At 46.1% G+C, this 17770-nt stretch overlaps 1 protein-coding gene across 13 annotated transcripts in view; it reads right to left on the reverse strand.

The window, feature by feature from the left end:
* TANC1 (tetratricopeptide repeat, ankyrin repeat and coiled-coil containing 1) overlaps positions 1 to 17444 on the reverse strand; it is a 232095-nt gene extending 214651 nt beyond the window's left edge. For 9 of the 13 annotated variants that reach the window (XM_045575604.1, XM_045575597.1, XM_045575603.1 and 6 more), the window contains exon 1: positions 17252 to 17444. In XM_045575604.1, the coding sequence (XP_045431560.1) occupies positions 17252 to 17440 (189 nt within the window). In that variant the 5' untranslated portion in view covers positions 17441 to 17444. The remainder of the gene's footprint in view (positions 1 to 17251) is intronic. The other 4 variants (XM_045575599.1, XM_045575600.1, XM_045575598.1 and 1 more) reach the window with 2 other exon arrangements.
* Between the last annotated feature and the right edge of the window lie 326 nt (positions 17445 to 17770).

Genomic DNA, 17770 nt, shown 5'->3' on the forward strand with positions numbered 1-17770 from the left:
GCAAGCGCCCCAGGTGCTTCCCATGTGCAGTGCTGGTTAGGCGTAGGGGCTGCAGGAGTCAGGCTACTTACCCAACCCTCCTACAGAAGTTCTATCCCACCTCCACCCACAGGACTTCATGGCGTATCTACAGGGAGGCTGGGATGCCACTCCAAGAACCAAACTTCCAACCGCCTACGGGCATTTCCAAGTGGGTATCCCAGAGGGGCCCAAACCCTGTCTCTCCCTCCCGAGAGAGTTCTCTGTTACTTGTTGGTTCTCTGTCCAACCTTGCTGCCCTGCCTGGAAACAGCTTTCCTCTCCACCTTCAGCCAGCTGCCAAGCAGTGCAAGTCCTCACTTATCATCTATTACTTTAAGACTTAAAGTTTAAGTGAAACGGCAGCGAGTAGGGAAATCAGGCTTACCGTAGACTGCTGTAAACAACAGGTTAAGTTCCGACAGCAGCTCACTGCATCCCAGCAGCGTGCTACAGCAATTACCCTAAACCACACAAAGTCATTCAAAAGCCCACGGAGTTCCTTTTCTGTTCTGGAAGACGCTTCCACGCCACCCCGAAAATCCCCTCCCGTGCACGGCCTTCACTGTGTTCTCACTCCCTCGGTGTAAAAGCACGGGGCTGTCCACCTGAGGTCCAATCTCAGCTGAGCCAGGTGACTTGGAGCCCGTTTCCTTCCCCGCAAAATGAGGAGGATGACGACAGCACTCGGTGAAAAGTTTTCTTGCTGAGATGACATGAGCTAATGCTCCCTGAACGCACAATAAAAGGAATTCACCGGACAGGAGCTCTCTTCCTCCCATCAACTCCGGCTCCACCATCAACTCTCACCTGACCTACTTCAAAAGTGCATCACAGAGAGCACTGGTCCCAGGCCAGCCTCCTCCACCCCACCGCGGCCAGAGCTCTCCTCCAGCCCCGCTCCGATTACATCACCTCTCCGCTTCCAAACCTTCGACAGCTAAGGCTTACTTTACAGGATCAAGTCCCGACTCCTTAGGCTGGCAGGCAGGGCCTTGTGCAATCTGGCTCTCTCCTCCCTGCCCCTGTACCCAAATGCCAAGCGCCATCTGCTCTCGTAACAACACCCCAAACATGACTTGTGGTTGCAAGCCTCCGGGCCTCTGCTCATGGAGCTTCCTTCATGGAGAGGCCCTCACCGCTCCCCACCTAGCACCCTTCACCTCCTCCCTGAAGCCCGCCCAGTCACCCACCCTTCCTCCACTGCCTCCTCTTCTCCTCCCTATCTCCTCTTTTCCCTTCCTCCTCCTCCTCCCCCTCCTCTGCACTCTCCTGCTGCACACATCTAGCATGTGTACTGTGCATGCACGCGCGTCCTCTGACACAGCGCTGGGCCTCACACTCGGAAGGGCGCAGGGACAGCCCTCAGGAAATATTTGTTGGGAAAATGAATGCGAGACGTCCACCACCCTTCCACAAATGAAAACAGTTTCTAATTTGTCAAACAGTTAACACCTTCGTGGTAAGGTTTTACTTCTAAAAATCGTAAGGATATTATATTTGTTGAGCAAGCTAGGGCTGCTCTTTAGGAAGGAAGCAAAAAAATAAATAAAAAGAGCCCTGTGAAGGTGAAATGTCTTTAAAAATTCCCTCGGCTTAGAAGGCCATCACTTCCCCTCTCTATATGGCATCTCCTCACTTTTCCATGATGGGAGAGGGAAATCGTGCTCTTTGACTCCTGCTAGCTTGACTTTCGGTATGTGGAGCTGGATGGCTTGCTCGCAGGTGTCCTCAAACTTTTTAAAGTGGGGGCCAGATCACGGTCCCTCAGAGAGCTGGAGGGCCGGACTATATGAACTACTAATTCCTACTGTAACACCTCGGCTGCACTCACTGCCCAAAAAACCTGGCGGGCCGGATCAGACTCCTCTGCGGGCTGCATGTGGCCCTCGGGCCGTAGTTTGAAGACGCCTGGAAGAGTCCTGAAACAAACCACTTCCAAAGGGAAGGGGTAAACACAGCGGCTGCTTAGCGGTGTGGGAAAGGTGTACGAGAGCCGCTGGACTTGCATGTCCTCAGGGCACCACGTTCATTCTCAGAGAACCTGCGCTGCATGGGCAGGGTGGAGCCCCTGTCCCTGAGACCTTCTCTGGGTAAGCCACAACCAGACCCAACGCCCCGACACATGGAGGCAGCTGCCAGGGGGAACGCTTCTGGGCTTACCCACACGTGCCAAGAAGGCCAGGCTCATAAATGTCTCTTTAGGCAGCCTCCGAAGTGTTCCTTGACTTCTGTTCAAAACTGAATTCTCCCTCTACGTGGGTCTTTAATAGGATAGGGCACCAGGGCAGTGAGGCGCGTCCTCCTCCCCTCCCCTCCCTTCTCCTCCCCCCACGGGGAGGACCTGGCCCTCCTCCAGGGGAGCTTGCTCTCCTGGTTGGCAATTGCCCCTCTTCAGAAACACACACCTCGGACTTGAGGGTGGTGCCACAGACTCCACAGAAATAAAACAAAGGCTACCCACGCTCCAACAAAACCCTACTGAAGTCGAGGAGCAGCTCATGTTCTCTCGGTCTTATTAAATAAGTGGATTTTGAAAATACTGATTTTCATTAAAACCAGACAGCGTGTTAACAATATCCTTATGCCAATAATAAAATACCCTCTTTTTTCTCTCTTGGGTTCCTCTTTCTTCTATAAATCACCATCTGAGACTGCCCCACTTGTTAGCAGTTTCAACATTCAGAACAAACAAAAAACTTCATTCAACTTCTGATCCAGAAAGCTGAACTTTAAAATATGGTGAAGAGAAGAAAAAAAAAAAAAGGACCTGTTTTGGGCACCTATGAGCCAAGCCTTGTGCTAAGTGTTTTATGTAGGTTTTCACCTTTAGTCTTGGCAGGAACCCTATGAAACAGGAATTACTACCCCATTTTACAGACAAAGAAACAGAGGTCTAGTAAGCTGCCTGGAGCTACACACAAAACCATGGTGCATCTGGTTTCAAAGATCATAAATCTCCACTATAGCCTATATATTTGTATTTTTAAAAGGGGAAAAGAGAAAATGAGGAAAGGGGGGAGGGAGGGAGGGAGGGAGAGGGAGAGAGAGGAGAGAGGAAGAGAGGGAGAGATAGAGTTTAATGTATTGTTATAGTTACAAAGTTCCTGTTCTATCCAAGGCACCCTATTATTCAAAAGAGGCAAAATTTTAATGCATAAAACAGTATTCTTGCTTGCTAAGGGATTAAACATAAGAATGTGCTGGGAACTGCCTGTGATAGCTACCATTTATCACACAAAGCAACTTTGTGTATAGTACGCTATTATTCATTAAGACTCACAGAATTCCTTTATGTTTAATTTTTCCCAGACATACAACAAGCACTTGGAAGGATATCAAGGGGGGGGAAAAAAACCTTAAACAGCAAATTAAGTTAGCAAAGTCAGCTACGATAAGAACTTTGGTTTACATGTCTTGTGTTTCCAAGACAATGTACACATGAAACTATCGCTCTGAGTCACTTTGTTACAAAAAGGGCCGATCGCTATGCTGTACACCTGAAACTATATTATTATATTTAATAATATAAACATCGTCCATATGCCAGATATCATTGAAAAATAAAGGAATTGTTTTTAAAAAGAAAAATTATCACCCTGGGGGCATACTTAGATTTATGGCTGTATTTCAAATTGCAAAGGCATTTATCAAAAAAACAAAAAAACAAACAAAACAATCATTGTGTTAAAATTTATCAAATTGAATAATTCAAGCATATTCCTAAATCAATGGGCTTAGAAATAAATCTTTATGGAATAGTGTTTTAACGTTGCAATTCAGATACTCTGTCATTCTGAATCAAATTTAACCACCAAAAATGTTTAACACCCAAACCATTTTACCCAAGAGGCACATGGTTTCTAGTCTTAAAATATACTGAAAACTTATACCCATTTAACCAGGCCAACTGTTCAGAATACCATCATGCTCCAACCACAACTGGAATAAATTAAACTAGCACCTCTTTGATATCCTAACAAAATTAATTCCCAACATACTCTAAGGCTTTACTTTTTGTTGTTGTTGTTGTTGTTAATCCTCACCCGAGGATATTTTTCCATTGATTTTTAGGGAGAGTGGAAGAGAGAGGGAAAGACAGAGAGAAACACATCAACTGGTTGCCTCCTGCACAAGCCTGACCAGGGTCTGGGCCGGGGAGGAGCCTGAAACCAAGGTATGTGCCCTGGACTGGAGCCGAACCCGGGGCCCTTTCATCCGCAGGCCAATGCTCTATCCACTGAGCCAAATTGGCTAAGGCAGCCTTTATTTCTTTATGTTTTTTTAAAAAAGACTACTTATGTATTGCTAAATTAATGTCTATTCACAAGTCACAGGAGAAGAAAAGCATATAGTCTAGGAACTAGTCTTGTCAAAAAATTTAACCTGAAACTATTGTAAATATGCCTTTAGATTTAACCTCTACTTTATAAAAAATACAGGAGACAAAGGGACTAGGCAAACACCACCACAGGAAACTACTGCAGAAGGTAAGACAGCCCACCAGTTTCTTCTAAAAGTCAGGGAGAGGGAGAGGGGGTGAGGCAGCATTTGTCCACATTTAAAAAGACTGAAGGGACAAAACCAGTAACACACACCGTACAATATGTGAACTTTGGCTGAATCCTGATTTCAGAAAACCAAATGGTGACATCTGGGGGACAATGGCATTAAGAAATTACTGTGAATTTTATTAAAAGTGACAATGGGTGGTGATATTTTTTACAAATGCATATGAAAGTTTGTCAGGTGAAATTATATAATGTCTGAAATTACCTTTAAAATATTTCAGCAAAATGAACAGCCCAACACTATTCTCTGGCCAAAAAGATGCTTTGCACAAAAGTTTCTACAGCTCAATGCCTTTGGGAAGTACTAAACACTCTGTTGCCTTTCAAGGAGCTTCAGGATGAGCATTATTTGTAAGGGTGCTCAAAATCCCTGCAGTTAAAAACAAAAATTCCTGTTTTACTTCGGTTAGCCCAGATATTCCCAGTTATTTGAACACAGAAACCTTTTTCCCTACATACCATCTATTCATTTCTTGAGAATCAGTTTCCTATGGAACCCACTTTGGGAATTCCCAAAAGTGAGCTCTCTAAATCACACAAATGTTTCAAGAACTCTGAATAATAAAAAATTCACTATTGCATCTATTTGCAACTTAGGTGCTACTCACTTTTTCTGTCTTTTGCATCTATAAATAAGTAGATAATTACTCTGTAAGTTAACATGTTTTCATTTTTAGACTCGCTCTATAACAAGCATGTCAAATGCTTAGCCTGCGGGCTACATGAGGACCACAACGAATATTTTTGCAGCCAATCAGTATGTAAGAAACGTTTTAATAAAAATTTCATAACTTAATTTTTACACTATCCTGTTATACATAATCCTACCTTATAAAAGAGTAATATGCAAATTACTCCGCTCAAGTCTCGCCCACCAGCCACACCCACCAGCCAATCAGAGCAAGTATGCAAATTTACCCCAACCAAGATGGCTGCAGCCACAGAGAGCAGTTGAGAGGCTTGGGTTCCCCTGGCAATGAAAGCCAAGCTTTCCACACACTCTGGCCCGCCTAAGCCTCCACTCAAGGATACAAAGTTTCAATTATATTGAATAGAAGATAAATCCCAAGAAGCCATGGAGCTGGAGAGAACAGGCTAGGGTTGCCCCCGGCAACAGAGGAAGCAAAAGCTTTCCACCTAACCTGGCTGGGCCCAGGCCTCTGCTTAAGGCTATGAAGTTTTAATTATAGAAGATACATAAAACCAAATGCTGGCAGCCACAGAGCGAGCAGGGGGCTTGGCTCTGCTCCAGGCTACAAAGTTTCAATTGTAGAAGATAAGTAAATTCCAGATACCAGGGCCTCCACTTGGGTCACTGGGGGGCGTGGCTGACCTGCAAACCACCATAGGCCCCTCACCCAGGCCACCCCACCCCTCAAGAGAACCCTCACCCTGATCGGGGACACCCTTCAGGGAAAACCAGCTGGCCCCCACCCATGCACCAGGCCTCTATCCTGTATAATAAAAGAGTAATATGCAGATTGACCATCACTCCAACACACAAGATGGCTGCTCCCATGTGGTCAAAGATTCTGCCCCCATGTGGACACAAGAAGGCCACCACAAGAAGGGCAGTTGGGAGGCACCAGGCCTGTAAGGGAGGGCAGTTGGAGGCAAATAACCCTGCAGGGGAAGGCAGTTAGGGGTGGCAAGGCTGGCAGAGGAACAGTTAAACATCAATCAGGCTGGCATAGGAGTGGTTTGGGGATGATCAGGTGGCAGGCAGAAGCAGTTAGGGGCAATCAGGAAAGCAGGCAAGCAAGCAGTTGGGAGCCAGCAGTCCTGGATTGTGAGAGGGATGTCCAACTGCCCATTTAGACCCTATCCCAGTGGGACAGTTGAACATCCCTCGAAGGGTGTCAGATTGGAGGGGGTGCAGCCTGGGCTGAGGGACATCCCCCCAACCAGTGCACAAATTTCATGCACTGGGCCTCTAGTTGTTAATAATGAACGACAAATTCGCTAATGACTGATTACTATAATCATGTTTCATTCATTTCTCTTACACAGCTTGCATGCAGGTGCACCATTTCTCTCCACTAATACCAGCAGCAAATATTTTAGTAGCCAACTGCCATATCATTAGTCTTGGAATGACTTGGTTGGTGTGCACAACAGAAAATATTTTGCTTTTGGAGAACAAGAAAAATAGGTTTACTTATGTTATACTTATTAATTTATGCAGTTATTCTGTGTCTGATAAGTTAATGTTCAAAAACAAATTTTTATTTTTATTAAAATGTTCTATTATTTTATGTTAATGATTACTCATTTACTTAAGCCCTTTATATTCAGCACATCTCTATCAAAATAAACCTACGTTTCTATGAAAATTGAAGCTTTTGTTTTTTGCAGCCCACATAAACTTAAACCCTGTTTATTTGGCCCGTTAGCCTGGGAGTTTGACATGATTGCTCTATAATATGAAATTACCGCTGTAAAATTTCTCTCAAATGCAGTTAAATTTTACTTGGAAATCTATAACGGAATAGATTTCAAGTTTACCCAAGCTGTCAAACCACATCTAGTTTTCACTTTCAAAACTACCTTATGATTTTTCAAAGGTTTCCCCAACTCTCTCCAGTGACTCCTGAAAATAAATTACTGGCTTCACGGTAACAAAACATACCACAAAACCTAAAATCAAAACTCTTAAGACTGTCTTTCAGGTGGTACTTAAGGGTTTCCAGTAATTTACCTCAAAGTCTGCCAGATTTCCATCTTTATGCACGAGAAGTGGTCCCATTGTTATAAACACATCCTTCGGCTAGTGGAACAACTAGATCCCAAGACGGATTCTCTTACCACACATTCTACTTACTTCCTGGCTAAAAGTTTTGTTTCTTTTTTATAGTTTTTTATTTATTTACTTTTTTTTTTTTTTATCCTCATCCAAGGATATTTTTCCCATTGATTTTTAGAGAGACTGGGAGGGAGGGAGGGAGAGAAACATGGATGTGAAAGAGACACGTCGATTGGTTGCCTCCAGCACCTGCCTTAAGGCTGGAATCAAACCTGCAGCTCAGGTACATGCCTTAACCAGGAATCAAACCCACAACCCTTAGGTTCACAGGCCAATGCTCTAACCACGCGATGAGTTTTCAAAACTGTCAGAGCTTCATGGTTAAAAGTTTTATAGCAAGATTCTACTAATATCTGGTTGGGGATTTTTTTATGTGGTTTTTTTTTTTGTCTTTTGGTTTTTGTGTGTGTGTTTTATTTTCTTTTGAGAAAAACGGCATCCTATTCCATTTAAGAGCCTCAACACTTTAAAACTTTGGAAATACTCTTAAAAAAAAACAACAAAAATGGCTAACAAAGAAATCTGAGCTAGAAGTCACTGCTACAAGGAAACTATCAAATTTGATGTCTCCCTTGCATCTGGGAAGCAATTTACAACGTTCAAAACCCTTTCACATACATTCTGTCATCTGACCCTCAAAACCCTGGAGAGATGTCTGTTTTCCATCATGATAACATATATTTAACATGGCTCAACTTGAAAGCCGACAACTTGTCAACCCTCAATTATCCTTACTACGGAGAGAATATCGGCATAAATAATTCGATTCAGCTGAGCGGTGTGGAGTCCACACTCCTGCCTCCGGACAGGGACGCTCTGGGCGACCCCACCACAGGTCCCCTCTCCCAGGATTTCGCTTGGTGGTCCTTGCAGACGGCTGTCCACAGGCATTTAGATCTTCATACATCTCACCCGCCAGAACTTTCCTGTCACTCCACAAGGAGAGGAGTCTCTGCTTTCAACTTCCTGCATCTGCCTAGATTGACCAATGATGTTTGTTTGCACCATCATCCCAGGGCATTTCTCATTTTCACCGGTGCCGGCATCCATCGTGAAAGGAGGACAATGTGTCACTGCAGGCGACAGGTGTGAAGGCAGACAAGACAGGACCCAGGTTTGCTTCCTGAATCCTCCTGTCTTGGCCACAGGCACTCCCTGCCCTCACATCCCGTACATGTACACGAAGCGCCCCCCCTCGAAAGGCTGTTGAGAGATGAAGGCCAGAGCACCTCCCCAGAGCAACTGGCATGAGCTGTGTGTAATTAACAACTGTGGCTTTCCAGTATGCCTCCATTTCTCTGAGACGGGAAAACAAGCAATTAAAAAAAAAAAAAAACGACCCAGGCAAGACAAGGGCCCCTACCATCGAGAAGCCTGCAACCCATAGGCAAAGCAAACAGGGGAACAACTTAATAATAAAAGGCAAAACAGGAAAAATACCATAAAGAATGTACCAGCAATGGGCTAGGGGGTTTAAATAGCAAGAGCCATTTAAATGCACTAGGGGGAAATCACAGAAAAATGTTAATGAGAAAGCAGTATTTATTTGAGCAAGGCCTTGAAGGACAATGAAAATTTCATTGGTGGGGGAGGGGAGAACAGCCTCCTCAAAGGCAAAATGGACCCAGTAGGAAACTGGCATGGAAAGGGCAGGAGCTCGGTGCATCTGCAGAGACACCGAGAGGACAACTGGGGTCTGGGAAAGAAATGAGTGACTATTAGACATGTAAACTGTGGTCTCAAATTTTTTGATCATTCAGCCCTAACAGTAAAAAAGTTAAACATGTACCCCCAATATGTTTTAAGTTGTGCATTCTGTCATTTACACATAATTAAAACACTAAAGTTAATGAATTACCTGTATATACCAATGTAGTATACACATAAAACATACATTAAACACTTTTTAAAGGATGAGAATCACTCAAATGGTAGTCTCATTGGTTTATTTATTAATACAAATTCATACATAATTTTCGGCCAGCTGCATATTAAATTTAACTTAAGCCATTTCCTAATCTCCTAATTAGACATTTTCTTGTTCTTGTATACTTGCATCATTATCATTATACTTTCTTTGCAAGACTCTAAGCCACTTGCCCATTTTGTGTAATATTAGGTAATATAACCCATTATATAGATAGAATTTCTTGGATAGCATTGTATGGATAGAATTAACCAAAGACCAAGAATAAGAATGAGGGCACCGTCGTCAATTTCACCAGGTTGTACAATGCCCACTCTTCCCTCTGGCGACTTCAGATCACCTAAGTGACAGGAGACTTTCATATATACCAACTGGTGTCAACCACCTATTAAATATTTTTAAAACTTTTTTTTTCCTAGATAAGACTTTAACCTTTTCTTCTCCACTAAATTACCTAGTACACTCCACTTTGGAGATTGCTGTCTCAACAAATAAAACTGCCCTAGCCAGTTTGACTCAGTGGAAAGAGCATGGGCCTGTGAACTGAAAGATCCTGAGTCAAGGCCACATGCCTGTGTTATGGGCTCGATCCCCTGTAGGGGGCATGCAGGAGGCAGCCAATCAATGATTCTTTCTCATCGTTGATATTTCTAGCTCTCTCTCCCTCTCCCTTCCTCTCTGAAATCAACAAAAATATATTTTAAAAATATAAAACATTTTTTCTCACAAAAGAAGTTCTGAGTCACAGTGCTTCTAGGGTTGGTTAAATCAGCAGCTAAAAAAGTCACTGTGGTCTTAGGCACCTTCCATCTTTGTATTTTGTGAGCCTCAGAATGACAACCTCTTCCGTTTTGCTGACATCTTTAGGTTCCCAATATGGTGCCACATCCCTATTCACTAACCTGTCACTGGCAACAAGTATGATATTACTCAAGTTGATTTAGATTAATCAAGATACACTGCCTGGGGTAGGGGACACACACAACTTACCCTGAAGTACATGGCCAATGGAAAATTAATCAAAAGCAGGGTTATGTTGTCAAGCAATGTGGTAAATTATTACAGCAATGGCCCCCGGAATGAATCATGTAGCCACCAGAGTGTGAGTGAGCCTAAGCACAGGTAGAAGAACCATCCAGCTGAGCCCCGCTCCAATGTCTGATCTCACACAAATAAATGGCTGTTGTTTTAAGCCACAAAAAGGAACACTGTGGTATGGGCAACAAACCACCCTGCCATAGCACTCTAAGTATATAGGACAATGGGGGAAGGAAAAAAAAAACTATAACATTTAATTTCTTCAGATGTTTGTTTTTAAATTCAGTTCAGAGTCAGCAAGCACTCAAAAAACATTAATAATTGATGTTACTAATCCCAAGTGATTCAGAATAAAGCATGGCAGAGAGAGAGGCGTATAATGGGTTACGTGAGAATAATGATGAACTCCCAAGTTTTGTTTTGTGTGGTTTTTTCTGCAGTAATTCAATACACAAGTTCCAAAATATATGCAGCATTTTAATCCCCCACAGAATGTGGAAAAGTCTACTACTCTTAAGACCATCGGGTATCCATCACAGGAGCATCCTCTGGCATGTTGGTAAGTTGTTTATGACCAGCAATACCACTTGTGGAATCACATCCTGAACTAGACAGCGAGCTCCTTTTGTGTGCCCAGCTCCCTCCCTCTTGCACGAACAATAACCCCCTTCTTTGTGGGACACTTTGTCTCCCCACAGTCCCATCTTGTGGGTCGAATGGGGACTGCCAGCCATAACTCTCCTTTGGCTGGCATCAGGCCAATCGGGTTCTCCTCAGGGTTTTCCCAAGTTGAAACTAAGAGCAAACAGTTTCTTGATGCTGCCAGGTCATGAAGCTACCAACAGCCAGGTACCTCTGTGTGCTGGGCACTGCGTTAGGCCCTAAGATCTAATGAGTGAATCACACCTGAGCCAAAGGGTTCTGATGGCCTAGGAGATCTTTCTTTCTAACATACTTAATTGTCAAAAAGCACTAGTTAAGCCTGGCCCTTGTGGCTCAGAGCGTCAACCTACGAACCACAGTCCAATTCCAGGTCAGGGCACATGTTTGGGTTGCAGGCTCATTCCCCAGCAGGGGGTGTGCAGGAGGCAGCCGACCAATGATTCTCTCTCATCTTTGATGTTTTTACCTCCCTCTCCTTGCCTCTCATGAAAATCAATAAAAACGTTAAAAAAGAAAGAACGAACTGGTTACATAAATTATGGGATGTAATCGATTTACTACACAAGCTGTTAAAACAGTGCTAAAGAAGAATGTACTGATATGATAGGGAGGAAAAGCACATGACACAAGATGCGGTTATAGACTTGTGTCTAAACTACGCAAGTCATTATATGGACCCTTGTGTACTGAATCTTTTTCATATTTCTTAAGAAGCACACAAAATGTAGAATCCTGTTTTTGCAAGATTATATATGCAGGAAAAGGTCACAGCCAACTGTTCCTTTGAGACTGCCCCACCACACCCCGACTCTCGGAGGTAATAATGGACTGTTCGTGATAGACAAGTAACCCTGGGTATGCTGGGGTGGGGCAGGATGGTGGTGAGTCACTGTGGCTCTGGGCTGTATGGCTGAATATCTTGGGTTCACATCTACCAGTATATGTAACTGTGGCTGGAAGACTTTTACTGTAACTCCCCCATGGTAGTGGCAAAATCTGTGCTGATATCCAGGGGCTTGCCATCTCCCTGCAAGACTTTACTTGTCTTTGACATTCTTGCCTATGGTCCAGGACATGCTTCTTGATCACACACACCTGCAGGAGCCCCTAAATACGGCATCTACCCCAGAAGGGCACCCCCCAGCAGTGACCCAGACAAACCACCCAGAAACTCTTTCCCTCTCCCTAACATCATGTTTCCTCCATAACCTTCTTTATCAATAGTCCTCCCGTCATTCAAAATCCATTCCCCTGATAACAACCACCAGAAGCCTTCTTTGGCTTTGTTGCTCTTGCCCCTTCCAGTACACTGTTTACAAAGCTTTCTCCCAACTTCATTAGCAAGTCCTGTTTCATAATACTCTCTTCCCTCACACACAAGGAAATAAATGGCAGCCTTTGCAGTCAGTCAGTCGGTACTGATGGATACATCCTCTTTTTCGTGGTTGAAGCACCCCTGCTTAATATCTTGAAGAGATATTCTTCTTAGAATAAGTTTAAAAAGCTGAAGATGGTCTGCTCAGACATAAAAGAGCCTATGGGTTCAGCGCATAATTTTATTTCGAACCTTCTAAAGAAAGTCCATGCCAGCTTCCAGATGAGTGTCAACTTGCACTCGGTGCTCTTAAGTAGACAGGACAAACATTTGGAGTCACAGTGAAATTGGTCACCTGCAACCTACTACTTCTTTACCATTAAATCAATAACACTACAACCTACTACTTCTTTACCATTAAATCAATGGAACAGAAAGTACTGCAAAACTAGATTTACCCAGACATTAGTAAAAGAGCCAAGAAAAATGACACCAAAAAAGGGACGTTCAGCCCTAGCAGGTTTGGCACAGTGGAGAGAGCATCAGCCTGCTAGCTGAAGGGTCCCAGGTTCAATTCCAGTCAGGGACATATGCCCCAGTTATGAGCTCGATCCCCAATGCGGGAGTGCAGGAGGCAGCCAATCAATGATTCTCTCTCATCATTAATGTTTCTATCTCTCTCTCCCTTTTCTTCCCTGAAATCAATAAAATAAAAAAATTGAAAAAAATTTAAAAGGGACATTCATCCAGGCTTTATAAATTAAGCTGAGAGATACCGAGATAAAAAGTAAATGACATGTTTATTTCTTATTTTTAAAAAGACGTACAGATTTGAGAAGTGATTTCCTTAAGAATGTTGTCTGGGTTACTAGTCCAGATAATAAATCACACTATACCCTGAAGCCTACTTAATAAAAAATAAAAAAAAACAATAAAAAAAAGTTAAGAATAAACAAATGATTAGTTTGAGGCATGTGAATTTCTGAACTCTCTTAAGGGAGAAAGTTTTATTACCATTATTAGGGAACTGTTTTTAATCTCTGACATCAAAGCATAGATGTTAACCCTGGGGTTCTGAAACCAGAATAACCCATAAATAAAATACTGTGAGAAACTGCCACAGATTAATTTCAGTCTGTCTGTCCATTTTTAGCCAATTCACAGGTGACTCCATGAATAAACAGAGGTATGGGAGAGGAAATAGGAGAATAAGAAGACCAAAGTTCAAGTTCAATTTCACCACTTATAGATAATACTAGAGGCCCAGTGCACGACATTTGTACGCTTGGAGGGGAGGGGCATGTTCCCTCAGCCCAGCCTGCACCCTCTCATAGCCCCAGTCCCCCCAGGGATGTCCAACTGGGGTTCCTTTGTGCTGCCATGGAGGCAGAAGAGGCTCCCACCACTGCCACTGTCCTCGCCAGCCATGAGCCCAGCTTCTGGCTGAGCAACACTCCTCCTGTGGGAGCACAATGACCACCAGGGGCAGCTCTGGCATTGAGCGTCTGCCCCCTGGTGGTCAGTGAATGTCATAGCAACCAGTTGTTCTGCCATTGGGTTGATTTGCATATTAGCCTTTTATCATATAGGAGGATTGAACAAACTGATCTAACTTGCCTGTCTCAGTTTACTTAACAGGGTCCAGGGATAAAACATGTAAAGTAATCCCTTGATAAGCCCAAAAGCAATGTTCTAATATTACAGCACTAATTCCAGAATGCCTGCATTTCTCAAACTTTTGGAGAGTCACAGAACTTTATGGCTGAAAGGTCACTGAATTCTAAGCCCAGAAGTTTGTCTTATACAGCCTTGGTCAGGGTCTAGTTTTAAACCACTAAACTACAAATTTAGGTAGCTCAAGACAAAACTAAGGACTAAAACTGCCCCCCCCCCATATAGCACATATGTACACGTACACAGACACACACACACACAATCCCCACCTTATGATGGTTCACCTTTTTTTTTTTTTTACTTTACGACGGAATGAAAGTGATACACATAATAAATAACATGAATTATTCAGCACTTTATTACATAATAGGCTTTATGTTAGATGGTTTTACCCAACCGGAGGCCAATATAAGTGTTCTAAGTGTGTATAAGGCAGGCCAGGCTAAGTTATGATACTCATGGTTCAGTAGATTAGGAGTATTAAATACATTTTAGACTTTTGATATTTTCAGTTTATGATGGATTTGTCAGGATATAACCCATTCTAAGTCGAGGAGCATCTATTTATCTGTATAAATCTGCTTTATTTTGCTTTTGTAAGCTTTACTCCTATAACTTAAAAGTTAAATTTCATCAGAAAGATAAAAAATAAAGCCAGTTCTCAGGCTATGAGATTCACTATTTTCAATCCAACCCAGACAAAACCTTAACAATTGGGTTAGAAGTGTCTAATGGAAATATCAACATAACATTAACCTCCAGCTACACTGGCAGGCATCATTATAATATGGATTACAGCGCTATCAACCCAGAGATACTGGTTTTAATGTTCCCTGGGAGATCAAGAATTAATCAGCAACTTCGAACGGGATGTTGCCTAAAAGTGTAAAATTTAATGGAGAGAATTCCATTGTTTTTAAAATTGTGCCCTCAATCGCCCAGTATCAAAAACCCAGTATGGCACCAAAGAAATTATGTGTGGTTAAGAGGTAGAATGTTGTTCTTTATTTTTTTTTTTTTTTCTACAAGCTGTTATGGGAAGCAGAAAAGGGCTGACTATGAATCAGTTATGTTTTAGTTCCACGGTGGACATAAATTATGATAATTTGGACATTCTTCTGGCGGTTAAACCAAAAAAAGCAGGAAAACCATCATTTCCAAGTCCCTGCAAAAGTTAAGTTTGTGGCAACTCAACTGAAAGGCAGGGCCATGGAAAGTGACCTTAAACTTATTTCTGGACCTTCCTGACGCCACTAACATGGATGACACTATTTCCCACCCCTTATTGTCAAATCACAACAGTCCGGAAGCCTGGACGGAGTTCACTTGGCAGGTAACAGGAGCAACCCCAGGAGGAAGTCCTGAAGGATGTCAGATACCATACTTCCTTTTCTCCTGCACACTTTTCATCTTCCTACCGCCAGGATATATTTACCAGGCGCTCTGACTGACACCACCAACCAGCAGGCGTTCTGACGGACACAAACTCTGCAGAAACTGGCTGGCTCTAGGGGAGGTCCCTGGGAGAGCCTTAAGCAGCTTAGATGAGTAAAACATTCAGAAGACTGCTCTAATGAGCATGTCTCAGTGGCTCGTAAATTCTTTCATTCCCAGCAATCAAGAAGCAGCTGTTAAAGCCCAGGAATCTTCCTAGGAGCAGATCTGAAATGCCTCCAAGCTGGCCAGAGAGGCCTCAGAACTTCTTTCTTCTGCTACCCCCACCCCCACTCCATCCCCATCACGGGAGTGCCAGCCTGGCAGGACTAAATATGACCCAGGAAGGAGAGAGAGAGCAGTCAATCTGGAGAAAGCAGAGATGCAGATTCCCTTCCCTTCCCTTCCTCTACAGAGAAACACCAACTCTCTGTACCCTTCCTGGAAACACAGGAGTAACTTCTGCAGCCTGGTGGGCTGGTATTTCCAGCGTGAGCAACCTCCCAGCAGCCCTGTCCTCCAAGGCTCTGAGCCAGGCACTTCCGTCCTGCGGCCGAGTTCGAAGCCCATCCCATGGGAAGGTTCGGCTCCTCTTTACCTTGCCATCCGCCCAGACAGCGCTGCAACGCGGCGGGTCAAGTTCAAGATGAAGGTGCCCTCCTAACCTTCCTGACTCTCACGGGGAGCAGCTCTCCCGAAAAGGACTCCCATCGCTCGGGCACAGGACCTGGGTTGCCCGGAGCGAGCTGGAGGGGGGAGACGGTGCCTTGAACCCGCATCTTCAGAGCCCCCCCAGCCGCGGCGCCGCATTCCTACCTGGCCACTGCCGCGTTTCCTCCCGGGGCCTCGCACAATGAGTCTCGTCCGAGTTAGGGACGCTCGGTCCGCAAACACAACAACACACAATGCCTGGGGCTTCCTCCCCGCCCGCCGATCCGATCCGGAAAAGCCCCCGCGCCAAAGCCCGCAGCCCCGCGCACCCCCAGCGCTGCGCGCCTGCACCCCCAAGTCCTCCAGGAAGAAGCTGCGCCCTCACATAGGTGCCCCCCAAAGGGACCGCTTCCCACGCTCCACAGAACAGGGGTGTTCACAATCCTGTCGTAATTCTAGTCTTCCTCAGCTCCTTAAGGTTCGATCCTACCTCGCTACATCCCCCCCCAAAAAAAAACAAAACAAAACACTGAATATACACATCGCAGTGTTCTTGGAAGCTGAGCAATAAATAGACTTTCAGCCCAATCTCGGGCGTTACGACCCTCCGCTCCGGTTGAAGTTCACCCCGCAACTCGGCGACTCGCGCTCCCCGACACGCCGGTGGCACCCCGGACCCCGCGGTGCCCGGCGCGCTTCCCCGCCGCCTCCGCTCCAGGTGCCAGGCGCAACCCAGGCCTGTGCCAAGCCCGGGGGCTACAGAGAAGGCGAGAAAGGGGTCGAAGAGGCCGGGGGGGGGGGGGGGGGGGGGGGGAGGGGAGTGTCCCGAAACCCGAGCGCTTCCAAACCCCAGCTCCGCCGCAGGCACCGCTGCCCGGCGCGGAGGGGATGGCGACGGGGAGGTGCAGCCTCTCCAGAGCCGCCGGCGCCAAGGCCCGGGGTGCCCAACATGCCCGTGCCCATCCCCGGAAAGCTCCGGGCTGTGCCCGGGGAAGGGGAAGGGGGGGGGGGGCGGGCGAGCTCCAGAAACTTTCCCACATGCCTCTTCCCTCTCCCCGAAGCCCTCTCTTCCTCCCGGGACCCTCTCCCTCCCTCCCCTCGCGCCGCGGCAGCTGGCCCGGCCCGGGCGCCGGGGCCCGCGGCGGCCGGGGAGTTACCTGCCGGGAAAGTTTCCAGCCTCGGCGCTCCCCCACCCCCGGGGCCGGGCCTCGGGGCGCGGTCGGCTCGGCGCTCGGCGGTCGCCCGTCCTCCGGCTTCCGAGGCTCCCGCTGCTCCCGCAGCTGCCACCGCGCAGGCTGCGGTCCCGCCCGCGCCCCCGCCCCGCGCGGCCCACCCCGGGGCCCCATTGGCAGCCCGAGGCCCCGCCCCGCGCGCGTTCCCGGAGGCACCTTCCTCTCGCGCGCCCTCCCACCCGCCCGGCCGCCCGGCCGCGCCTCCTCCCGCGCCCTCCCCGCCCTGCGCGGCTCCCGGGACCCGCCGCCGGGACCCGAGCGAGAACTTTGCGCCGGACGCGGCACCGCGCTCCCCGCCCCGCCGCTCCCGGCCGAGACCCTGGCTTTCCCCGGGGGCCTGGGGGCTAGTCCCCGGGGACTGAGCCTGGACCCCTCTGGGACCGGATGAAAATGAGGGATAGTCTTTTTCTCCACCCCCCGCCCCCATCTCTTTAAAACCAGAGA

This window comes from Pipistrellus kuhlii, unplaced genomic scaffold (genome assembly GCF_014108245.1).
Source record: "Pipistrellus kuhlii isolate mPipKuh1 unplaced genomic scaffold, mPipKuh1.p scaffold_m20_p_7, whole genome shotgun sequence".
NCBI classification, from domain to species: Eukaryota; Metazoa; Chordata; class Mammalia; order Chiroptera; family Vespertilionidae; genus Pipistrellus; species Pipistrellus kuhlii.